Here is a 26936-nt window from a genome sequence, read left to right as displayed (position 1 = left end):
ATGAATTAAGTTCTAAGATTCCTATTCCTACTACAAGGAACTTGAAGTCTAAAAGTCTGGATCAACAGTGTCACATGTGCCTCAATTTTTAATATGTATATCAAATTACATTTGGAATGTTTCCTATTCAAATCAAACAAAATTTTTAAAAGCTGAGATAAAATGACCCACGTGTCAGTAACCCTTACCTTGGGGTCAGGGAACTCTAGCATAATCAATGAGATGCTGGCAACAACTCACATTTCTTTATTATTCCATATATTGATGCCTTAAGATCATAATTTTTAATAATATGACAAAGTGGGATCTATGTTCTTCAGGAAAGTGACCAAAGCATATTCTACAGAAGGATGAAGAGACACATCCAGGAACAGAGGAAAGCTATGCCTATGATGACAAAATATTCTGAGTAAAAGGTCATAGAATGTTAGTTAAGAGAACATTCAACAGCTATCAGACATCTGATATTTGCCCACATCATTTGGGAACTGCCCCTCTTGATATAATTCCAGTGGAGCTGATACAATATCCCCTGCTTCCCTTGCCTCCCATACTGGCTAGTCCAAGAACTCCATTTCCCTGGACATACACACTGGATCAGCAGAGCTGGCTCCATGAAACTAGCATGCCTATTCAGAGTTCTTTCGTGCAACTGACATGGAAACTTATTGGAAAAATGGTCTCTCTCCTTCTGACACTGAGAACTATATGAGTAATAGAAGCCTGGAGATGATTAATGGCCATTTTTGGAACACTTAAGACTATGCCTGAGAATAAAGTCATTATCAAGGAAAGCAAAGCCGAAAGAGAAGTGACATACCTAAACTAAATTTCCCTCTCTTGAATTTTTACTCCACCCAATAAAGCCCTGAATTTCTAAACTCCAAATAGGGAATTCCCTAGCAGTCCAGCAGTTAGGATTCTACACTTTCACTGTTGTGGCCTGGGTTCAATCCCTGGTCAGGGAACTAAGATCCCACAGGGCCAAAACAAAACAAAAAAACAAACACCGAACAACTGAATTTTGTTTTTGACTTAAACATGTTGCTGATGTATAGATTTTTAGAGTCAATACTGTAGAATACATGGAATAAGGGAGGCTGTCAAACAGCTAATCACAATTTCCATTTTACATTTCTATTATTTTGATTTGTGTGCATAGGAAAAAAATTATCATGCAATCTTTTGCACCATGTGTCACTTCTTTCATTCAAAAACATCTGGAGGGGAGAAACCAGTTACTGTGAGGATTAAATCAGCTAACAATGAGTATACAGAATTATACATGATACACAGTAAGAAATAAATGTTAGCTTTTAGAATAGATTAACTGGATACTAAGCATCTTAACACCGAAAATACAAAGCACACTTTAACAAGTAACTGATTGGACACTTCATGAAAACCCTCTTCTTAATAAGGAAGCTTGAAATATGTTTACTATCTTTAGTAGAACCCAGTACCATCATTTTAAATACTTATTTTCTATTTTTTCCAAATGGTGAAGTGACTTCTTCAAAAACACCAAATTGGATAAAAAGTATGGGTAGAATCCTGGCTCCATCAATTACCATCTTTATAATCTTGGGCAACTCATTAGCCTCGTTAGGCCTGTCTCTCCATCTATAAAAATACGGAGTGAGATGTTATATGAAGGTGAAATAAGTCAGTACATGAATGCCCAAAGTGACTTTATATACAAGGTGCTCAATATAATGTATATTTTATTGTTACTATTATTATTTCAGGAAAAGGACTAATATTACCTACCAGATTTGTATAACTGGTTATCTCATAAAGTAACATTTCTGATGATTCCTCTACATCTTAGAAATTCTCCAGTGTTTAAGAACTTGAAAAGAAAACCTTAGATATTAACTTGTAAAACGTACTGATGAATACAAACAAAATGTCAGTGAAATGACATACCACATATTATCAACTAGTTTAATCAAAGGCAATACTAAAACTAGAACACAGGTTTTTTTTAACACATTGTTAAATGTTCTTTCTTCTCTACCACACTGCAGATTTAAAATAAATCCTTAGGCTTTATTTTTGAAATAGGTAAATATAACTACTAATTATGAGTGCATGGAAAAATATTCTAAGTGTCAGTGAGAATATGAAAGCAGTAAACTGATAGTTTTAAATATCCTTCCACAGTGAAGTTCCTGTGTTCTTTTGGGACTAATAAATAGAGTAAATATAAAATTATAATCGTGATCTGGTACAGAACACAATTATGACAATGTATGAAAACAAAAAAATGTCAAATATTCAAATATTCCAAATATTTAAACATTCAACATAACAAAGGTCAAAACTATAGGTATAACTCATAATCAATATAAAAAAATCTCATAAACTGTATTTTATTCAGCTGTTACTACTGAGAGGGACTGATGATTAACTTAAAATAACTACAAAATGCTTAAATTTTAAAAGTGTATTTTAAAAGTAAAATAGACAATATCGAAAGTAGTTAACTTATAAAAGATGAAAACACAAAACGTGAAAAAAGGAAATAATCCTGTAACCAAAGTAGATTAATAAATGTTATCAGATGAATACTTAACCAAAATATCAATGAAATTCCACTGTGTATCATCAGTAGTTCTTATATTAGAAATAGCTTTTAATATAATTGACTTAATCATTTCTGATAAAATATGCAAAAAAAGACAAATGGGGTTCCCACAATTCCTAACACAAAGCATTCTTTTATGTCCACTACTAATACATAAGAAAACAAACTTGTATCCAGACAAGAAATACAAGAGATAAGTGTCAATCTTTACCAATTTATTTTATACAAAACAGTAGCAATGTAGAATATGGGAATTATCTTCTGCTGCCACACACGCAAGTTGTGAACATTCCAAGCCAATGTATACAGTTTGGAGGGGAAGGCTAAACAATAGCATCAACCATGCTACTGAACATAGGAATTTTTTTAATCTAAAAAGATTAAAAATTAGATAGCAATGTCTTCTTAATATTGCTCTCATCATTGAAGATGGAAGAAAAATAAAAAGTGACTTTAAGATTAAAAAAAAGGAAAGGGAGAAACCAAGAGGCTGCTACAACACTGCCATACAGTCAAACCATCATACTTCAATATTTGCATACTTGATAGCAGCATTATTCTTACTGAACCGTGTGCAACTACATTTAGAAATACATCAAAGCAAAATATCATGGCAGTCATCAATCAAGATCCAAAAGAAAGAAAACAAACAAAAAATAACTCTAGGATGAACACACTATAAGTAGATGAACATTTATGGAGACTGAATCAATATCTACATTCTTGGACTGTTTCATTCTGCCCCAATAAAAGTGTCAACTCAAATTGTCAACTGCATTTTTGGAGGATTTGAGTTTTTCCAGTTCTTATTATACTGCATGCTTGGAACGAAGAGGGTCATAATAAATCCTTCTACACAATGAACTTTAAGTAGACAGTTGAAAATAAATTTACTACTTGTAAACACACACAAAAAGAAAAATACAAGATTTTTTTTATCTTTTAACAATCAGTGCTTCCAAAAGCGCATTATCTTCTATATCGACCTCTCTCCCCTCGGTCTCTGTCCCGATCACATAATCGCTCTCTTTCTCTTTCTCTATCACGTCCTCTGTCTCGCTCTCTGTCTCTTCTGTTGTCTCTAGGGCGGTCTCGCTCTCGCTCTCGATCTCTTTCACGGGGTCTACTTCTCCGACCACTGACGACAGCTTGTGTTCGACGAAGGAAATCATCCACCCTCATATCATAATCGTGCTAGAAAAGGTAAGAAATGGCTAAGGTATGTCAAAAATCAAATGGAATTTATGAGTCCCTTTAATTGTTGTCTGGTAGAAAGAATCTAAAGTAATGCCCTAATGCATTAATTCACTGAATGTAATTCTGACATTGTTTAGAAAAAGGATTTTTTTGTCTTACTAATTAGACACCTACAAAAGATTATTCAAATCTCATTAAAAAATCATTTCATACAGTTTTCTATTTAATGATTTCTTCACTCAATCCCTATAAGATTTATGCCACAATAATCACCTAATGATGACCATCAACCACATGATTAAAACATCAATACAGGCTGCCAACTATGCTAAATTAAATGTCATCAATGTTTTTCTGCCAGAGGTAAACCCTACTTATTTTTCCTCCTTTGATTCTACAATCTAAAACCAAACCAACTCTGCCCCCTTAAGGTGAAATTAGGAATTCTTCCATTCCTGATTTTCTTCCAAACTATATCACTGTTAATGACAATTCAGGAATCTGACAGAATTTTAAGAAAATATGTACTGCAGTAAGATTGTGAAGTCTATGCCACACGGCACTAATAATACACAAAAGGTTGAGGAGGACAACAAAGGTTAAGATAAGCAACTAAGTGAGGCGCAAGGCTGTCACTGTGGCTACTTCTAAGCTTGAACCCTGCTCTCAATTTCTACTCTTATTTCTCAACTCATCTCTACTTACTGAACTTGGTCTCTTCAAAAGTCAGCTTAAATATGCAGAATATAAGGTTCAAAAGCAATTCCACACTACCCTTCATATGTAATAAATATGTGAATATTAATAAGCATGATATACATATATGCAAACCAAAAAACTACTATATAAAGGTGCATAAAACAGAACTTGTTAAAAACGACAAGTATATTTTGGTAAAATGATCTCAGAAAAACTTCCTTTTTTGAAAATAACGTGATCATTTACCAAAGGCATTTTTAAAAACACCACAACCCAGCTAGTCAACTAAGTTTTCATTGTACATAGGCTGTATATTTCTTCTCCTATGACTGAAGAAAAAAAAAAAACTACTAAATTAAAGTCTATTAGTCAATCAGGATTCTCAAATTGTTTTACTGAATATTAAAGGTCCTAGCATGACTTTATTTTGAAGGATTAGTATCCTAATGAGGATAAGGAAATAAATGACAGATGAAAGTATCTCAAAGATAGGCTAGGCAACTACTGCTCTGACTAGTCTTCTCAGATACGCATGCTCTTCATCATGTGGGGGGATAAAAGGATGTTTATGTGGCCCAGCACAGTCATCGTGCATGTGTGCGTGCGTGCGTGTGTGTGTGTAATATTCAATAAACAAACTCAGCCCAACTACTACACTGAAGACCCAGAAATCTCAAACTCAAATACAGTCTAAATCATCAAAGGGATTAGCCATTTTTGATAAAAACAAGTTGTAAGTTACTTCAGTCTGCAGTAAGAATATGAAACCATCTATCACTAAACATAATCTGGTATCCCCTACATTTAAATTATCTACAGAATTCTAAGGCGTTCCCTCATACTTCTGCCTTCTTATACACTTACTACTCGTTTATCTCTGTATCTTGCTTCATGTGGTACTGGGTGATGTCCTGAGTAAGGGGGATGAGCTTGAGGAGGTGGAGCGTGGTGCTGATAGTAAGGATGGTGTGGAGGTTGTTCCATTCCAGGATAAGGAGTCTAAAAACAGAAAACCACTTCCATAAGCATCTACCAAACATCCTTGTAAACAAACCATTCTTAGAATTCCCCTACCCAAACCACCCATCCCACATATAATTTAATCTGTACAAGCCATTCACTTTGATGGTATTAGGATTCTTCAAAATACCCTCTTTATTGCTTGCTGAAAATATGTAATGAACTCTCTAATTACGTATATTCTAAAATTTAATATTTATACTTTTATAACATACCATTTAAATATTAACAGAAATAGCAAGCCCTCATTACACAGTGATTACCATGGACCAGGCACTGTCCCAAGCACTTTACATATCTCATTTAATTCTCACAGCAACCCTACAGACAGGTACTACTACATAATCCAGGTTTACCAAAGGGGAAACTGAGGCACCAAATGGTTAAGTAACCTGCTTAAGATCACACTGTTAGTAAAGGCGTGGAAGTTAGACACATCATCAGGCATTCCAGCTCTAGAATCAGTCATCTTAACCACTATGTGGAAATGTACGCTTAAAAACAAACAAACAAACATAAACAAAAAACACTCCAGGATCTAATGAACTTTTACATGCCATTATAAAATGAATAACGGAAAATCAAAGATATTTCTCCCCTAGTTAGTGCCAAGTTAATATTATTATATATTTCTTTACTTTCATAGAATCTGAAGAAAAGAAATCTCATAATTCATCTATCTGTATACAGTACCTTAAATGAAACAAAAGTCAGATGAAAAGGCCACATTACAGGCAGCATTTAAGATAAAAAAGGTAAGAAACAATCATAACTACTTAAACTTCCAAGTTTTTATTTTTTAGGGACTAATGCTTCAACTACCCCAATACCTTAAAATATACTCTAAGAAGAATATCCAGTTTTCTTAAAGAAAGGAAAAAATTAAAGTTTAAGAACAGGGTTTAATTACATTATTTAATACAGAGAATTCGCTGAATACTAGGGTCAGGCACTATGCTAAACTTTACACGTACTTTGTAAATTTAGCTTCTCGGCAACTCTACGAAGGTGACACTATTTCATTATATTTTAAGCCATGCAATGATAGGCATAATGTCCAATTTATTCACCAGTGTACACCCAGCCAGAGCAAGCACAGTGCCCTGAAAAGAGTAGGTACTAAATATTAGTTTAAGGAACCAAAGAATGAATGGGTGCTCACTGAGTTTTACAGATAAGGAAAATTTAAAAAAAAAAAAAAAAAAAGTATTATGAAACTTGTCCAAGGTCAGAGTTGAGAAGGGAAAGTATTTGAATTCCAAAGAGTTTGCACTACTAGCCACTACAATAATGAATCATAACACCTATCAATTAAGCATGTACTATCAAATCAAGTCATTTATTAGCCTTTAGTTTTAAAAACAGCATGTAATTATCACCCAAGATATGTATTTTAAATCTCTTAATGGGTAACTGGTATAAACATATTCCAAGTAAGCATTCAAAATGCATGGAACTGCAAATGTAGTTAAATAACTTGCAAAGTAGAATAATACAAACCATTCCTTGCCAAGGTGGTGGTGGTCCCATGTTATGAAATTCCCTCACATAATCATTGTAGGACTAAAATGAAAGATGACAATGTCAATAAATAAATAAAAAATCCAGAACTTACAAAGTAAATCAGATACTGATTTTATGTACATTAAATATAAAAAATGCTTACCCCATTTAAAAACACATCTCGGCGAACTCCTGAAAACCGTCTGTTGGGAATAAGATTTGTGAAACTAAATTCAGGTAATTCATAAACTAGTTCCAACAATGTAATTCAAAACTAAACAAGAGTGAACCCAACTTACCTATCTACTTCCTGGTATCGTGGATCCTTTAAATACCCTGTTCAAACATCAAGCATTTTAGTATATCAAATTTATATTTTTTATTATGGCATTATAATTAAACCTTCCTTACCACTCATTTCAATTCTTCCCATGAAATAATAGTGATGTTATTAAATGATGCTATTATTGTATTATTCCATTTTCAGATTTTCTTCTCAGATTACATAATAATTTAGAAAGTAACTAAATAACTTACTGATATCACAGAATTATAAACTGCTAGAGAGGTTTTCATATGGATCTTCTAAATCCACACCCCAATTCTTGCTAGACAGAAATTTCTTCATGCTGCACCATAAGGAAGGTAAGGGCAGAGGAATTATCTTGAGGACACTGTAATAGGTCTTCCTTAAAACAAATAGTTTACCTTCCACCTTGAGTATATATAAGACTCGCTAAGTCAACCAGTTTTAAAAATGCAAACTTAAGGGAAGAAAAACAAAATTACATAAGTTGCAAAAATGCAAAATATATACACTTTAAATAAAAGAACCATGGTAATAAAAGAAATACTCTCCCTCCTTTTCATAAGGACTCAGTAAATTAAAATATAAAAAATCTGAGTGGCCAAGTTACTGGGGAAAACTTTAATTTTACTCTCTAGAATATCCCATTTTGGAGAAGAATGAGGCTTATCAAGCCACTTGTCACGTAACAATGCTGTAATGCTCACTAACAGCAACTTCCAAACTGCCTAATTTTTATAACTGTATCACTGACTGCTTTAAACAAGTATCTTCTCTCAAACAGAGTTTGCCTTTTTCAACTCCGGTAAGGGAAAGACTAACTGAAGAGCTTCTTTTAGATTACAAACCAAGTATTTCCCATTCCTCTCTAAAAAACATGAAGTCAAAGATATTTTTATTTAGAAAAATATAGCATAATTTCAGTTTCCAATTAAAGTAGTATACACATGAACTACTAAGTATCAAAGGGAATAAAAAGCCTAACAGAGTGTAAGATCATTGCTTTCCCTAACTACATTTAATCTTAAAAACACAAGTGCAGTTTCCATTTGTGCAATAACGATAAATTAGTAATTTCAGGTATTTAACAGATTATGCTAATGAGTCACACTAGAATAAACAACCTTAACAAAGTAGCAGAAGAATTACTAAATGAGAACTATTAATAATCCCCTAAGGTTTAAGTAGCTGCATCCTAAAGTTTTCTCACTCTTAAAACTACAGGTGATAGAAGTCTGTGTTGTTGTTGTTGTTGTTGTTTCTAATAATTTCAAGTCAAATAGCTGCAGGATTATAAAATATTAACCTGGTCTCTGATGAAACTCAGGGGCATAGTCAATCCTTGGTTTCTTTCTGCTGTTATGAATATCATAATCTTCTGGTCGACGCCTACACAAATTAGACACATTAGAAATTAAACCAAAAACTGCTCGGAGAACAAACAGCAAAGCAAGTGTTTGTGACAGAAATACGCACAAAGAAAACCTCATTATTTTCTTTAAAATAACACCCTAATTTTTGGTGAGAAATATATTAAAATACCTAAATTTTAATTCCTCAGACTAATTACTATACACCAATCCTTAGATGTGTTGCTAGAAATAGATATTCTCTGTAATCCTCATGCTATGATGAGACACTTGCAAAGAGAAATCTGCTCAAAACATGTAAATTACATTTTAGTAACCTAAACAAAAGTAAATGAGCTGCCCTCAAACTAATATAAACATCCAGTCTTTCTCAAATAAAGTCTCCATTCAGGTAAAAAAGAAAGGGGAAAAAAATTATTTCATCATAACACAACAGGTTACTCTAAAATCTATATATTTAAACTTACTAATGTCATTTTAGGCTAAGTATAAAGAAAATTAAGAATTTCTTAAATATTTTTCTTCTGCTTTGCACAAAATTATACTTTTCACATGATCGTACAAAAAATTGATACTTATTAAAAGTGACTTCACAGAAAAGCTTTGAAAATCTTAATACTTTGAAAAACTAATATCTGAAGTTAATAACATTTAGGAATTACGGGAATTTTCTTCCAGAGACAAATGCCTCAAAATAAAACTGGCAAGTAATGGGGCAGAGTTTTAACAGAGTTCATAAAAATGAGTTCAAAGTGTATTCTTTAGAAGGTGAAATTTTACTGTCCGCAGAGGGTTGCTCTTCACTATCTTTCATAATCTCAATGGTTAATGTAAATACATCATTAAATACACTTCATTTTACTTAGCATTTAATAGAGCTACACAAAAGAAAAACAAAAATCCAAGTTTTTAAGGTAATAATATATCTTTTTACCCTTAACGTAAAAAACTACACAATAACCTGGCATCACTAGTTTTCCAGCTATTTCTCTGAATATCAACTGCTTTCATTAACTTTTGCAACACAAGTTCACTCAAACTATGAAGCTGCAATAAACCCAAGCCCCCCAACAGAATAAAAACAGTTGCATCTACAATAAATAAGACTAAGAAAATTAAAAGCTGGTTTAAAAAATAAACATACCGCTTTCTTGTAGTTTGGGGAGTGCATTTACGACCGGTATAAAACATGATAGTAACAGTTCATAAAGTAGTCCAACTACTGACTTTAAGCTGTAAGCCACATACAAATATGGAGGCCCTGGCAGGCTTGAGAGAAGGTGTAGTGGTGTAATAAGTATAGTTTACAGTCCATTGCAAAACTGAGGTAAAAACTTCACTTGTATGTACTGTATTGCACTGGAAACCTCTTAGCTTAAAACTTCAAAAGACATCTCGGTGCTCAGTCCTTTTAGGCCAAAAATAAGGGGGCTCTGCCAGGTTTCCTCCTACCTACTTGACAGCGTCCTTCTTAAGCTCAAAGAAATGGGGACTCTTGTTGGATTATCTGTACCTACCACAGGATGTTTCCACCAAAAGGAAACTTAACCAAAGGTTTCATCCCATCAACCACATATCCAACAGTCTTTAGCAGGATATTTTAGATTTAGCTGTATGCAAATCTATACAGGGGAAGGTGTTGGGTAGAAGGGCTTAAATCAGTCCTTTGCAAAGACTTCTCCAATTCTGCAACAAGTTAAACCCCCTTCTCCTGGAAAATGCTGTTTAGTTCATAAAGTAGTGATCAATAACCATGGCGATCCTCTAAAAAACACTTTAAGTCCACAGGTACTGCCAGCATCTGGAAAAGTTGTAAACAGACACAGCAACAGCCCTTCTTTTTGGTTTGTTGCAGACACAGCAACAGCCCTTCTTTTTGGTTTGTTGCCGGGTCTCCCAGGGCCACTTGATCCCCTTTGGAAAGAACCTATTGTTTTCAGAAGCTCAGCAAGATGTGTGAATTCACTGGGTACATGTTAGACAATATTTGACAATGGGGTTAACACATCACGATGGTAAAATTTGAAATAGTCCCAATAATGCTCCTCTTGAATATCAAAATAACTTAAAATATTTTATCCTCTAAATGAGGCGTCATCTTCTGAAAAAACATTAGTGATCCTTTATAAAAGTCCCATATCTGATAAGGCTTATCCAGAGACACACCTGAAAGAAAAGGCTTTTTACAAAATATTAACAATTTTTGCAAATAAAGATTTCCTCCTCTTCCTCCTTTCTAGCCTGTTCTTAGCAACAAAGGCCTACCTCATTTCAATGGTATACATTGTATTATCAGATTATTATCTAATCTAAACTGGTTATCACTCTTTAGCAGATAATTTTTTCTGCATAAGGAAAGATCCCCATTTTCCTCTTGAAAAATGACTGAGACCAAGGTGACCATGTGAAATCCTCAATGAAGCCACAAACTAGTCCATGCAGCTTGATTTGAGGATTTTCTCTTTCTTCTTTACCGCAGGACAAACTTTTGACGAATCACATTCCTCCATCATGTTATTCTGATACATGTGCCTATTATCAGTCCAAAGAACGTTTCTAACCTTCCCACATCCCGGACTGGTTCTCGACGGGATGGACGTCCTCTTGATCGGGGCTGAGAATGCATTCTTCTCTTGTGACGCATTTTATGAATGACCTGATACAAGTCAATACTTTCATCAGGGGGAAAGAGAAGACAAAGCTGGGTTCCACATTCAAGTTCAATTTCCTAGAATAGGAAAGTAGTAATTTACAAGATGAAAAAAAAGGAGAAACTTTCAAAAGACTCGTATTTTCCTCATGTACAAGAACAAAAACAGACTAACACAGAGGCTTCCTTCCCAAAGTTGATGATCATATGAGATTCTGATAAACTTTCTTGAGAAGTTCTTAAAAAAACCTTTCAAAAGTGTTTCATGTGTTTATATAAAGGGAAAAATTAAAGGTGTACAATTTCCAAAGTTAGCTATACAAAAAATTCTGTGACAATCACCCTCTGCAACAGAGGAATATTTCTTTGTGCAAAATACAGAAGTATCAGGACAAAGTCATCCATCTTAATACAGTGAAGGAAAAACATGTTTGTGTGTCAACAAATTTCATAATTATAAACTGCTAAATGCACTTAAATCCATTATATTAACTACAAAGGCAGACTAATCTTTGGACTTTTTTAAATTAAATTTTATTTTCAAATACCAAAATTTTCACTTATGAGCAATGAAAACCTAGTTCAAAATTACATGTAGAAACTGTAAGGGTCACAGGTTTGGTTTTATTTTAAATTACTACATGCCTTTACTCTCATTTGCAGATTTGAAAACCTGAGTACACACACTTCTCTCTGATGAAATAAAGCTTCCTTCTACTCAGAAAACTTCACCAAAGATGTTAAATGGCATTTCTAAAATGTATTATATGAAGTTCAGAATCTGTTAAACAGTAATAATACGTTTAAAAACCATTTGAAATCACGCCAATTCTCTTCAAAAACTTTTCCTTCAATAATATTAATGAAGTATCATATAAAACTACCTATCCTCAACATTAATGGAGGTCAGATTAATCAGTCACAATCACAGTAATCACAAACTCCAAATAAGAATATCTTCCCACAAATTCATTCAAAAATGGTTTTAAATATCCTCCAATAAAGATCTCTAAAAGGGTTGATTAAATACATTTTTTAAAGAATCAATTAAAACAACAAACCTGTCCATCACGTCCGATCTTTACTGGCTTATGTTCATTCCAAGGATTGGTGAGATGAGCCGACTTAGTGAAGGGTAATTCACGCCTAAATACAAAGTAATATCAATTATTATTATTATATTATTTTGCAGAATCCTTTAAAGACTTTATACTATGAGACTCACTCCCATGTGTAATCAAAAAAAAAGCTAAATAACACACTTAAGAAAATGAGCTTGGAAACCGAGATAATTTGGGGTTTAAATCCCAGCTCTCTCTCAACTTCTCTGAACCTGGGTTTCTTCATCTTATAAATAAGGATATCACCACCTACTTCATACTTGTTTTAAGTAGTTTGTAAATGAAATAACATTTCAAATGTCTAGCATATTTCTTGCTTCTGTGTACTAAAAATCTTCTATTTTTTAATAACTGATCAACAGAGAGAGAAAGCTTATAACCAGGCAGTTAATATCAAATGAAAATATTTGTCCCCATCCTTGGTTCAGGGCTGCTTTTCCCAGATTCAAGTGTCCTCCCTTTTTGATAAATCAATACTCCCCACCACATATGGAATGGTTCTTGATGATACAAATTTTTATATTTATAAATTCATATATTTGCAAGTATTAATTAAGCACTTTACTTACACTACAGTGCTATACCTATATAATTTAAACAAACTCTGACGCTAAGCTCTCTGAGTCACAGGACAAAATGCTCTTCCCAAGTTGAAAAAAGATATCCTGCATTTTTATAGTTATTAACCTAAGCACAACAATGAACACAAACATGACATGTAATAAACACTTGTTGTCAAAAAAAAATCAGAAATTAACATCATTCAATAAGGTTTCATCTACTTGTGCATAAAATGCATAATGCCAAATTAAATAAATGCTTTAATTAAAGAGCTACCTATTACACCTACAATACAAGTGAAACTGCTCAAAGGACATTCAAAAATGAATAAGAAAAACAGCTTGCATTCCTAACCTTTCTTCCATAGCTTTTGTCAAAGAATAAACAAGCACAAACAATTATTTTGTAAAAGAATGGGTACCATAAGCAGAGTATAGAAGTTTTGTTTTTAATGTGGATGGTCATATCTGTTTTGGAAAGAAAGTAAAAACAATCAGAAAATGCTTTCTGGAAAAGGTGGCATATGGGATAAGCCTGAAAGAGAAGTGACTTGGGAAAAGCCAAAGGTAGAGAGGTAAGGCAGGGTTGCATTTGAAGCAATAAAAAGGATCTGAGCAAAGACATAATGGAGAAGAAAAAATACAAGCAAATAACCTGGTCCAGTGGACAAGTTATATAACCATTTATTTTAACCTCATGTGAATTTTCTTAAAGATGAATATTAAATGCTCAAATTTTATACAACTTTTTTAAACCCCAGAAAATATTTTGACACTTACAGGAAAAAAGAAGTATATCTAAAATTGAAGTATCAAGGTGGCATATCTGTGGTGGTGGTGATGTGAATGTATGTGAGAAAGTGAGCAGTGAATGATGCAAATGCCCGCTAGGTACTACTAAAAGGCCTGGATTCTTCATCTAAAAGACATCTTATATCACACATCAAGAGCATGTGTATATATATCCATACACACACACAGCTCCATCCCCCCTTTTCAGGGAAGGCAGGAGTAAAGAGTATCATTAAGCTAGAATAAGTCCATACCAAAAGCCTAGAATATCCAGGCACAGATCTATAGTTAAAAACTGTGTATTTTAATATTCTTAGACTTTTCCTCTAAATTGCCAGCTTAAAAAAAGTTACTAAAAGGAATAAATAACCTACAACTACCAAAGTGCAGGAAGGTTACAAATTATATTACAAAGAGTTACCGCTGTTATTTGAACATTAGCAATGGAAAGCTTAGGTCCAAAACAAAGGCATATGTTGAGCTGGTTGAGTCACTTGCGGTTAAAATTCTCTGGTGGCACTGGTTCTAACTAGATTCTAGAGACATCTGCCCCTTGTTTTGACAAATCAGTTAATCCCAGCCTGAATATCACAGAGCAAAACAGAGCTCAGATTAAGACTAAGAGAAATTACACATCTGTGGTCATCACGATTACAGAGCAAGCATCCTAAAAGTCAGCTTTTGAGCAGACGTAACGAAGAAGCCTACAGATGATTATCTTTACTGTGAGTACTCTAGGTAACATGGCAGTGATTCCCTGCCTGAAGGACCTTAGTAAATGGGGCATATTTAACAAAAGAACATGAGACTGTACAGAGGCTCTTATGTACTAGACAGTTGTTTGGTCACTAAAGCTAAAAGGAATAACATAGAGAAACCATGAAAGAAAAATGGGTTATCTGGACTGGACATGAAAGAGATGAGGTTAAAATATAATATCATCAGTAGATTTAATTCTGGTTGAATGACATTTTATAGATTTTAGCCTTATTTTGATCTAACTCCCAGTGGCAACTTAAGTCACTTTTAATGCCTCCTTCCCTATCTGCTACCATACACCATCTAGTTTTAAACTCCAATGTGCCTACAGGTTTGAGATGCATGTCAGGATTCTGCACTTTAATAATCAAGATACTAGTGATGCAAGTGATCCAGGGACCACACCTAAAAAAACTCAAGGCCAGTTACTATTAAATCCAAAAGGTGCTTAAAATAAAACTCTAATAAACTATCACATCTGAAAAGAAAACATATCAATAGCAGCTACTGATAGCAAAGCCCTTAGGGTTTATATTTATTGAAGTTTAACCCTTCTAACACTGAAGGTCAAATGTAATTCTCATTTCATATAGAAAATTTAGAGTTCAAGTGACTTACTCAAGGAAAATATCAATGCATTGCTAACACTATCACGTGCCCCAAGCACTACCAAGTACTATAAAATTACTCTTGAACATACTTAAGAGTATTTTTTTTAAGTTATAGTTCTTTGTTTTTTTAATTCAAGAAAATTCTTTCCAGGTAAATCTAAAACTTACTTAAAAATAATTTAAAAATTTACAACTCAAAATTTTGCACAAAACGTTAGCAGGATGAACTATTTAGGTTTGTACCTCTTCTGCTGCTATATATATTTCAAATGAGTTAGTAGAAGAGTCAGAAAGTCAATAAAGAAGAAAATGAAGATAATAATCTGTGAATAAATTAAACTCATCTTCTAAAATTAAGAAATAAATTTCCTTATCAATAATTTGAAAATAAAAGGTTAATAAAACAAGTAACATTCAAAATAAAATCTGCTACCACCAATCTAAAACTGGATAATTATTTTTCATGTACTCCTCAGAAAGTATCATCTCCAGATATTTTCCAGTGACACCAATAATGTTTCTAGTCATAAAATCACAGACTTAAGAAATCTCTCCTTTAAAAGGCATTTAGTTATCCATCCAAAAAAATAAGTAAAAATGTCTCTCTCTGCTAAAAAATAACTGGCACCTTGTCTTCCCTATAAACTGCTACCAGATTTTTAAATTTTATAATTTTGAATTATGATTTAACTTTAGAAATTAAGAATTATAAATTTATATTTAAAAACCCTAGGTACAATGGAGTATGGGAATACCATCTATAGTCTCAGCACCCTAACAATGCATTCCAACATTGTAATTATCCATTCTTTCATTTGTTATATCTTTCCATGTTATTACATGGACAATTATTTCTACGTATTACATTTAAGTGACAAACTGTAATTTACTTAACCAATTTCTTATATGGGAGAATTTAGATTGCTTTTAATTTTTCCCTATAGAAAGTAATGATGGGATAAATAATGGTGACATATTTATATGCATATAGTTTTTTGCTACTCTATTAAACATCAACCTAATACACTACCTCCACTGTATCACTGCCCATGTATTTTCATAGTTCCTCACCGTCCAATAGTAAAGGTTTAACTCCTTAGGCTGGCCCACATTACTATTCATCTTTGCCTTTTGTTCTTGACTGTTTCATTAGAAAGGTGGCTCCCTATCCCACCTACATACCTCACACCAACCCCCCACCCCGCTACCCCATGGTTTCTGATTTCATGGCTCTTCTTTGTGCTAGTCTGCTTTCCTGAATACGAATAGCATTTTTCCTTAACCAATTCCTCTATCCCCCTTCAAAATCCACCAAAACTGACTTATGATAAAATCCATATGGTCCCTTTCAGGTAATTCTTGTTTAACTAAAATTAATTTTACAAGCAGCAGATTTGTGCAAGCCATATAAAGTTTACTTAAGTAATCAGCTTTTCATATTGTTGAAATAACTTTCTGGGCCCAAGATGGAGCCACTCCTACCCAGGGTGCCAAGCCAGCAAACTGAAACTTAGATAACTTTCATGTCCCTGTAAATGCTCAACTTGACCAGAAATGCAACATATCCAGTCAGCCAACCCCCAAATGCCAAGCCAACTCTGGGCTTCCTCATCCCAAACAAGGTTGACTATGTGGCCCCCTCCAATCAGATATTTTCTTATTCCTCTCTTCCTTGTTCTTTACTATTTATCCTACAAGAGCTTTCTGCCTTCTGCCCCATTTTGCAGTTCTCAACAAGAGACTGTCCATTTGCTAAGTGTTAAGTTTGTTTATATTATCTAAATTGACTTCTTTCATCATTTTTTAAAATAATGTACAATCATTTAGTTAAGGACAAAAAAAGGTCAAATAACAGAGTTCAAAATGTCTGTTTTTCTAACAAACATTTAAATCTTAATTACTCCAGTTTCAAAACATCACGTCAACTAACATGATTTGCTAACTTCCTTAAACACTACTCGTTCACAACTAAATTAGTCACCTCCAAAATGTTATTAGCCAAGTCAAAGGGTGACTATTTTCCCACTCCACAGTAATGAAATGGCATGTTAAATCACTAAACATAAATATATTCTAAATAACATTCCAAGCAACTGTCTCATTCATAAATTTACTGCCATATTACTAACACAGAGAACCAATGAAAATGAAACACATAAAACTCAACTAAATTAATCTTTGCCCTCTGCATCCTATGTCAGATTATAAAGGTGGTAAACAAGACAATCTAAGCATAATATTTTTGCTTTAACACTGTTAAATAAACTACAGATCCCAATCAGACTAAGACCAAAAAAGGGGAGAATAATTAAAATAATAAAACTAAATAACTGTGGTGTTTTAACATTATTCTCAACTGGTAGCTCATTCAAAACAAGCCAACTTGAATTATCTACACTGAAGTGTGTGATTTACCTGCAAATCCAGTCAATTTTAAAGACACCTCCCAGCATTTTAGCATTCATTCCTGCTGGAAGTACCCAATGTATAGGAGAGCCTCCATGATGCGATTCTGAAGAAAGTCTTGCAAATCCTAAGAGGATAAATCACAACATAATATATAGATGCAAATATAATTAATGTTTTTACACGTACAAATTATTTTTACTCTTACCTTGAAATTTTCCACTCTCTCTCACAGAAAATATTAAGATAACACTCCTAGCAGATCTGAACGCAGCATTTAATTTCTTCTCATTTACTGGCAGTGTAGACCATACACCCTATATAAATGAGTTAAAGATCACAGACTGAAATTAATGTAAATTTTTTATCTTTCCAATTATATTTGCAAAAGAACAAGGCTACCAATAATCTATAATGCATAAAGGTCCTATTTATCAGCTGTCAAAAAAATGGAATAATCTATTAAACACTCAGGAAAACATGGAGAAAATTACCAACCTTAACAAAATCATTAAAGCAATTAGTAAACATATGGGGACAGGGGTGATCAAAATGTATGGACTAGAATTTTATACACGAAAAACAATCACCTACAATCACTTTAAAATCAGAACCATTTACTGTGGTAAAAACATTTTGTTTGAAGGTGAATCACAATGTGTATATTTCTTCTTTAAGAAGTGCCTTGGGGCTGGGCGCGGGCCATGAAGGGGAAGCTGGGACGAAGTGAGAGAGTAGCATAGACATATATATACTACCAACTGTAAAACAGATAACTAGTGGGAAGTTGCTGTATAGCAAAGGGAGATCAACTCAATGATGGGTGATGCCTTAGAGGGCCAGGACAGGGAGGGAGGGGATATGGGGATATATGTATAAATACAGCTGATTCACTTTGGTGTACCTCAAGAGCTGGTACAAGAGTGTAAAGCAAATATATTCCAATAAAGAGCTTAAAAAAAAAAAAGGAAGAAAAGAAAATAAGAAACAACTGCCTAGGGACTTCCCTGGTGGTCCAGTGGTTAGGACTCATGCTTCTACTGCAGGGGGTATGGGTTTGATCCCTAGTGGAGGAAATAAGATCCTGCATGCTACGCAGCATGGCCAAAAAAAAAAAAAAAAATTTTTTTTACTTTAAAAAATAAAACAAAAATAAAAACTGTGTCTAGCCAAATAATTTAAAATTATTGTTGTTAGTAAATCCATAACTGAAGAATTTCTGTTAAGTTTCTAGCATTTTTCTAAGTTAAAATCTTCATGTATCAAGTTTGATTGAAGAGACCTATGTTTTATTTAGAACTGGAATATAGTTATTACTTCCAAAGCATTTTAATCAATTCTTTGTTCATGAAAGAGTAAGAGGCAAGAATGGTAAAATAAACCAGAAGCTCTAATTCAGTTTAATCCGCTGATATATATTAGACCTCATTCACACTAAGTGCTTAACTAATTCTGCCTAAATCCACTCCAGCTGAAGAACAGAATATACTTCCATCAGATAGTTATTTAGTGTACTATTCCTCCCACCTGTAAAATTTAATGGCTAATCCTCAACTTAAGTCAGAAACACAGAATTATTAATATTGACAGAAACACAGTTTGAAAATGCTTAACTTCAGTTTTATCTTTCTCAAAGTTAGTAGAAACTGTTTTAAACCAAAAGTACAAAAATATTATAATTGTTGTTATAAAAAGTAGACGTATTTTTGTAGCAAAAACATTAAAAAAAAAATTAACCTTAAAACATTCTACAGCAACTAGGCATATCCCTTTTGTAAAGCCAAGGGTGGGCCTTTAAACTAACTCTTCCCTTTTCTTCTAAATCCAAGTGAGCTTACTTCTAAAAGTAAAGGACAGTCCCCATAAAAGAATGATTTCTTTTCAAGAAAACCTCAAAGTGTAAAACAAGAAGCAACATAAAACAAAAACTGGTTAAGTAAACTGTTTTAAAAGCGTTGGTATAATAAACTAGCTAACTACATATAGAAACACAACAATAAAAAGAAACACATCTTTTGCAGGACAACATATAATTATACATATTCTTCAAATATTGGATATTTTTACCTCTAAACTCATCTTTAAAAGATTTAAAAGAAAACTCAAATTACTACTAGGTTATCTAACAGTTAAAAAAGAGACCCTACATGACAACTGGGCTATGGATCTTTAAAGCTTTAATGAAAATTACAGTATCTCTCATGTACTCTGGTGAAACTCAAAAGTCCACCTTCACATTTAAACCTTTCAAGATTAGGACAGATTCAACATAACTGATGCTAATACCTTAGCTTTGGCAAGGGACACATTCTCATGGTTGTTACTCTTTATGAGAAAAAATCTTGCATCCTGTAGGACATATTTGAGTTTACTGGTTTGATCTGAAAAATAGAAATCCAAATTCATTAACCAGAGGCCACTATCACACACAGGGATATATGTACTAACTGAAATTAGCCCTCCACAACCCAGCTAAACTTTAAAAATTCATAATCACCCATTCAACCTGGAAAGCTAAGCCACAACACATAATAAAGCAAAGCTAAGAAAAGACACCAGCATTTTGCAAGAAGGCAAACCTAATATAGTAATGTTCCGATATATCAGATAACATATTTTAAGTGTGAAAATGGCTATAAATTATATAGGTTTTAATCGCATTAATCATTTAAAAATTGCTAATGGACCATTATGCTATTAAATATATATATATATACCATCCACTGTCTAAAAACTGTTACGATATCCTAAGATGTTTGCAATTGTTCTAAAAGATATACAGTAAGAAGTGAACATGGAGCTGTGTGTAAGACTGCATTTTTTTCCTTTAATGTAATACATCAGAACATTACTACATTAAAACCAACTATTAATGGAGAACCAATAAGGCAAAATAATGACTTCAAGGCAGCATGCAATGAAAACAATTTCAAATTTAAATGATACCTTTTCGGACAGCACGAACGGAAGATGATAATTTCTCATGCTTCTTTTCTGAACCTGTATTTAGCCAAAGTACATTTGTTCAGATTGAGCTTTAATAGAGATAAGACAAAATTTCTACAGTCTTGTCACATAAAGTTCTCATTCAAGACAAATTATTCTTCCTGGCGCACCCACACACACAAAAAAAATACTTCTCAATGTGTACGAGTGTTTTGCTTTTTGGGTTGTTTGGATGTTTTTAAAAATATTTGAACAGTTTCTCACTCAGAAAACTAGTCACTGAATCATCATCTTCCAAGAAAAAAAAAGTGAAATTCCACTTAAGCAGTAACAGAACAGGATTAAAATAATAAGAAAAAGCTTAGTTTCCTCTAGAATTATTACACTGAACATGCCAGAAATCAATACTAATGAACATCAACAAGTTCACACTAAACTACAGTCTCCACACACTTTTTTTATAGCAGATTACATTAGAATCAGTCAGATATGATCACAAATAAAAGTAAAATGAGAATACCTGCATATGACTCTGATGCAGAGCTTCCACTTCTATCAAAAACAATAGGAGATATGCCTCTAGCTCTCTTCCTTTCCTTCTTTTTCTCATCTAAAAAAGAATTCAAACAAGATTTAAAAAAACATTACAATATAGGTACAGTTAATCGAATAAGGGTGTATCATAATGCGCCTGGATTTCGCATAATCCCTAAGTATTAGTCATTACTAATCTCTCCAGAACCCCTCAATTTCCTCAGAAGGTGTTCCAATTCAGACACTGTTCAAAAACTAAGGACATTTTATTATCTCTCTCACCAATTTTAATCAAATAAAAATACATGGCCATAATTAAGAACTACTTATCCTATACATAAAAGGTCAAAGTTTCAGATGGGAAAAAAAAATTCTGCAAAGCAAATGCAACTTTTCTTTCAATTAAATTTAGTGTTCCCTTCTATGTATCAAGTAGCACTGTTTTAAGTCCTCTTTTTAAAAAGTATACTATTATTTTTCATCACAATTCCAATTCTGATTCATAAATGTCTAGTGAACCCCAGAATCCAAAGCTTTCCAGCTGTTCGTTTTTTTTTTTTTAATTACACTATAGTAAGTGAGTGACTCCCTTCTGGTTGCTATTGATTGCTTTTGTGTCTTCAATTCCACTCTTCTCAATATTTCCCTCCTGAATTACTGCTTATTTTCAAATTCAATTTAAAATTTATCTCAAACCTCAGTGATAGTCTATGTATTTCTATAAAAAAGGTGGGAATCTTCAGTAGACAGAAAAGGTTTACATTAGCTATAAGAACCATTTCAGGCTTAATTTGGAACTTTATAAGCATATAAATGAGGGCCTAAAATGGCATTAGGCTTTCCTGTCTGTTTATTGGTATTTCAATTACATCACTGTAAGTGCCTTTACTTATCAGCCAGAAGAAGGACTATGATAGGAGAAAATGCACACATTTTTATAAAAATAAGAGAATGCGGAAAAATAATCTTTCGTACAAACTCCTGTTTTAAAAACATTAAATAAATTCTCTCCCTTAATTCTCAAAACAAATTCATGAGATATTATTCTCATTTATAGAAAAGTAAACCTCAAATTAGTAGTGTGGTTAGGCAACTTGGCAAGGGTCCCATAGTTCCTGAGTGGCAGAACTTAGTTTCTAACTTGAAAGTGCAAGCTTTAAGCTCTATTCTTATTTAGAGAATAGAAAAGATATTTTACTACTATTCTTGAAAGGGGATTCTAGATATAAACTAGTTTAAGATGGAAAACTCCAAGGACATAAGTTCCTTTTCTTTAGTTTAAGCATTTTTCCCTTTGTAATTTACTACTAATTCCTCCTCCAAGTAAATGTTAACAAGAAGCTTGTAAATGATGCTGATTTTCCTAACTCAGGGCAAAAAGGAAGGGCAAAGCAGTAAATACTGGCACAATTACAAAGCCAAGCCCATTGAAAACTAGCAACTTGGGAACATGATATTCATATAACTAGCTTTAGAGAAAAGTATTTATTTCCAGGCTTATTGGCTTTGAATGATACCTGACTTCATTGTTTTAAAATCCTTTCCCTCAGGGGAAACTATAAGACTTAAGCCTTTTATAGGTAAACTATAGACTGAAGCCTCTTGTATAAAATGACTGAGAACCTCACCCAAACAGATGAGAAACAGGAGGTTTTTTGTCCTAACCCCAAATCTCTTTCCCAACCACATCTGTTTTGTTCACTGACTACATACTCTTATATAGTATCGGCACACAGAAGGAACTGAACTCACTCAATCAATGACTATGGTATACACATGAAAGAGATTAGAAAAATAAAACTTTGTTTTAAAAATTTTTTTTAATTATTTATTTCAAAAATTCTGACATGTTTTATTTTTTCCTCTTTGAATAGTTAGGGATCTAAGCATTATAAACTGATCACAAAGGATAACACATCTCTTGTGGCTGTTTAAAATAATATTTTATGTTTCTAAGTACTAAAAGAATCTCTAAGATGATGCAGGGAAAAAAAAATACAAGCAGAAGTAAGAGTTCACCCAACAATTTTCATGTAATGTTAAATATAGCATTACCATGAAAAATCTACAAGGATTTTTTATCTTTTTTGTATAAATAACTGTAACTGCTCTTAAGTTTATGATCCCCTCTCCTATTAGTTTCAGGTCAAAAAAGCAATAAAAGTCATCTAATAAATAAACCTTTAACAACCAAGTGTGTCACTTTTGTAAGGAAGTTACCGAAAATTCTGAGAAAAAATAAGGTAAAATAAACTGGAATCTAGAAAACTCATGACACAAACCAAACTTTGGTCCCTTGTATTTAAAAATTGACATCTCCTAATCAAAGATTTCCAAGATCCATCCCATTTTTCTTCCATGTATTATTATAAAGAGAAACTACTTCATGATAAAAATAATAATGTTCTGCATACTATATAGTCTTTAAAATACATTCCACGTAAGAGGTCTTCCAAAGAAAAGCCACAATTTTTCCTTATAAGGAAAGCAAGAGCTCCAGGTACCTCTTTCAGGTATAACAATAGATCTCTTAACAGTTTTAACATCTATGTTTTATAAAACTATTCGCTACCATTCAATCTGAAACGTCTAATCCACAAAAAACATAAAGTATGAGTAAGTATCTTGCTAAGTATCAGCATCTACGAGCTTATTAAAAATACACATTATTTCAGACGCTACCTATTTATACAAGTCTCCCTTGTTTGACTTAGGATAAACACTCAAGTCTAAGAAATACTGTTCCTAACACAGACACCAAAAAGAAGATTCCTATAATAAAATGTTTTCTATTTTTACAGGTTTCAAACATTCTTCACCACAATAAATGAACATTCATTCATATTGCCCATGCAATTTTTGTTCTCTATCCATTATCATAAATGCATAGAGAATAAAACTTCTGCCCATCAGTTTGTAAAAAGTATGATGGGATAGCAGAATTAAAGATTCCACACACACACACACACAAAAAAAGATTCCACAAGTTTTTTTTATATCAAACCTAACTACCCATCTATTTAGTTTAACTCTTTAACCTCCTTCAAAAACCTGTCTAAACTCCCAAACCTAGAACTCTAGTGAGCAAAAGGCTGGAAGTACTTCAGCTGCCAACTGGAAAACACCTGACCATTTGATCTATGATTTACACTGTATCAAGAATATGATTTACTAATATGATAAAACTCTATAATAATGACACTGTAACTATGATATCTATCAAAAGAATAAAATTGTTCTTGTATTCCAATGTTTAGTACATTTGGCCTATGTAGGAGATCTGGCTATATCTTTACATAAGACAGCCATGAGAGTATAATCATATAGGGGCCAGTGGTCTTTAAGTACCCTGATCTCCCCTTGCTCTACTCTCTGAATTTCCCCCCAAAAGAGGATCCTCTCAGCCTAGTGACTGCAACTATCTACCACTACTACATTCAAGTCTCATGGGTCAGATAGAGATAAAATGGTAGGACATGTAGCATTGAAGGAATGACCCAAGACAGCTCTTACCCAGTCTCTCCACAAGAATTTTATACTTTTATTTTCCAACTTGTACCTTTATACCCAGCCCTCTTGAGACCCTGCCCCAGTCAACCTACAGGTATAGAAATGAAAGAAGTTTGTGCTCCCAAGAGAAAAAGAAAGTACATTATTTTGATTTCTGTTGCCACATGATGGAAATCTAGAGGCATCTGACATGAAAATATTATAATACCTAGCAGACAGGCTCCATATAAATATATGCTTCAGGTACATCAGTGTTTAAATAAGCTGTTGTTGACCCATTTGTAGCTGGGAAACGCCTTTATTAAGTTATGTGAATCCTATTCAAGTGCATTTATAATACTCAGAAGTACACTATATATTTAAAAAAAAACACACACAGGGCAGTCTTATTAACATCCCCCATTGCCTCAAAACTTTTATGATTCAATTTAAATATGTTCAAGGAAAACACAAATCAGGTCAATTAAAAAAAACAAACAAATCTTTACCATATAAAAATTAATACCTGATCCATCTGTTCCTGAACCAGATCTGACAGACCCATCCGTGAAGGAAACAGATTCAGAATCAGAGTCACTAGCCTCACTTCGTGTGTCATAATCATTTCCCTCTTCCTTCTGGTCTCTCTCATCCTGTTCATATTCTTCTTCTTCCTCCTCCTCTTCTTCCTCCTCCTCCTCCTCTTCCTCTTCTTCCTCCTCCTCCTCCTCCTCTCCATCATCATCCACCTCTTCATCTTCCTCTGCATCTTCTTCTACCTCTTCATCTTCCTCCACATCTTCCACCCCTTCCTCCTCATTCTCAGTGTTGTTGCCTTGCTCATCAGAAGAACCACTGCTGCCAGTCTCGTGGTCAGAGCCATATTCTTCAGAATTCACTTCTTCCTTAGAAGACTGGCTGGATCTGCTTGCACGTCTATCCACTTCAAGCCCAATTCTCTGATGTTTAAAGAAAAAGGGAATCAGCAGTCATGTAACAGACAAGATCAGAGTGAAAAAACAGTTCTAGCCTCAAAAAGAATTGCTTTCTGTATTATATCTGCAATAATATTTACTACCTCAGAACCATCTGGTGTAGGGGATTTGACTCTCCTTTCAGGATCCCTTTTCCGCAGACAAGTTTTTTCAGGTTGACTCTTATAAGGTTCTCTGGAGGCACTGCTTGACAAGCGAATCTTCCGATCAGCTTCTAGACGCTTGTTTCTTTCAGATCTCTGATATTCCTCATTTTTATACTCTGTGACTGACTTTCCTTTTGTACTAACCATTCTTTTGTTATTGCTAACTGATGAGCTCAGTGGCTTAGAAATCAATTGTCTTGAATGAACAGAAGGCTTTTGTCGCTTTGTGTCAGTAGATTCCATTCGGTCACTTTTTCTTTTTGAACCTTAAAAATAAAAAGTAAAAATATATATATATATAAAACAGTTTGGGTATTACTTATTTCACCAAAGTTTAACAAGTAAATATATCGGAGAGAAAAAAAGCCTCATTTCTTTAAAATGTCTTCTGAAATGTTTTTACTCCAGTTAATCATAAGGAATACACAGCTTTCAAATACTGGAATAAATTCATTTATTTCAGACATTTCACAATTTTGAAAAAAATATATTACTCCCATTCCTATGTAACTGGGTACCGCTGCTTACTATGATTGTGCTTCTGGTATTAAATGCTTCAAGGGACAAGTACAAAAGCAAAAACTCTTTCTTAAGAAATTATTCTCAATTTATACTGTTATTTTAACAAAAATAATAGAAATCTTACACACCCTTTTTTTCATTTTTATCTTGTTCACTCTCTGGATTATAGAGTTCATCATCCTGTTCTGGTACTTCAGTCAAAATATCATCTAGAACATTAAGTTCTCCATCTGAAAACAAGAAAGTTAAAAAGTAATAGGGAAAAATCATTATCATTAAGCATTTATTTTTGAGTACTTACTGTGTTGAAGCTACATAAGTATGAGAACATTACCTTCAAGGAGCTTTTATTTCAGGTTCAAGACTCAAGAATAATTCCTATAAAACCATACAAAGTAAAGAATATGATATAGAACTCAAGTCTACAAAGCCAGTAGTATATACCCCATAGGGTGTGAAAGGATATATTGGGGTACAAAAAGAAAAAGTGAGAACTTCTGTATTTGTATCTCATCCTGTAATGTCTAATTTTTGTAACTACTTTAAATGTGTGCAATAAAAATACATGTGTACAACTTTTAAATAAACATACATTTATCAAAGATTGTGTACTCTAGGCAAAATACCATTTTACAGTCAAGAAACCTGGCATACTTCAGCTTAAGCAAGTATCCAAAGTTAACATCACCAGTAGTGGGTTAAGTCAACAAAAATGGACC

At 33.4% G+C, this 26936-nt stretch overlaps 1 protein-coding gene across 5 annotated transcripts in view; it reads right to left on the bottom strand.

Annotated features, from left to right (window-relative positions):
- Positions 1 to 2790: 2790 nt before the first annotated feature.
- LOC130848116 (YTH domain-containing protein 1) overlaps positions 2791 to 26936 on the bottom strand; it is a 50071-nt gene continuing 25925 nt past the window's right edge. For 2 of the 5 annotated variants that reach the window (XM_057726077.1, XM_057726073.1), the window contains exons 2-17: positions 26346 to 26447; positions 25633 to 25961; positions 25081 to 25513; positions 21052 to 21141; positions 20532 to 20585; positions 19872 to 19966; positions 17794 to 17902; positions 17595 to 17712; positions 12398 to 12482; positions 11248 to 11414; positions 8623 to 8705; positions 7309 to 7345; positions 7173 to 7236; positions 7007 to 7069; positions 5351 to 5485; positions 2791 to 3784 (exon numbers count right to left, since the gene is read on the bottom strand). In XM_057726077.1, the coding sequence (XP_057582060.1) occupies positions 3560 to 3784; positions 5351 to 5485; positions 7007 to 7069; positions 7173 to 7236; positions 7309 to 7345; positions 8623 to 8705; positions 11248 to 11414; positions 12398 to 12482; positions 17595 to 17712; positions 17794 to 17902; positions 19872 to 19966; positions 20532 to 20585; positions 21052 to 21141; positions 25081 to 25513; positions 25633 to 25938 (2064 nt within the window). In that variant the 5' untranslated portion in view covers positions 25939 to 25961; positions 26346 to 26447 and the 3' untranslated portion in view covers positions 2791 to 3559. The remainder of the gene's footprint in view (positions 3785 to 5350; positions 5486 to 7006; positions 7070 to 7172; positions 7237 to 7308; positions 7346 to 8622; positions 8706 to 11247; positions 11415 to 12397; positions 12483 to 17594; positions 17713 to 17793; positions 17903 to 19871; positions 19967 to 20531; positions 20586 to 21051; positions 21142 to 25080; positions 25514 to 25632; positions 25962 to 26345; positions 26448 to 26936) is intronic. The other 3 variants (XM_057726074.1, XM_057726075.1, XM_057726076.1) reach the window with 3 other exon arrangements.

The sequence above is a fragment of the Hippopotamus amphibius genome, chromosome 3 (assembly GCF_030028045.1).
Source record: "Hippopotamus amphibius kiboko isolate mHipAmp2 chromosome 3, mHipAmp2.hap2, whole genome shotgun sequence".
Lineage (NCBI taxonomy): Eukaryota > Metazoa > Chordata > Mammalia > Artiodactyla > Hippopotamidae > Hippopotamus > Hippopotamus amphibius.
Note: the sequence above shows the minus strand (reverse complement) of the source record. Positions and strands in the feature narration are given on the sequence as shown.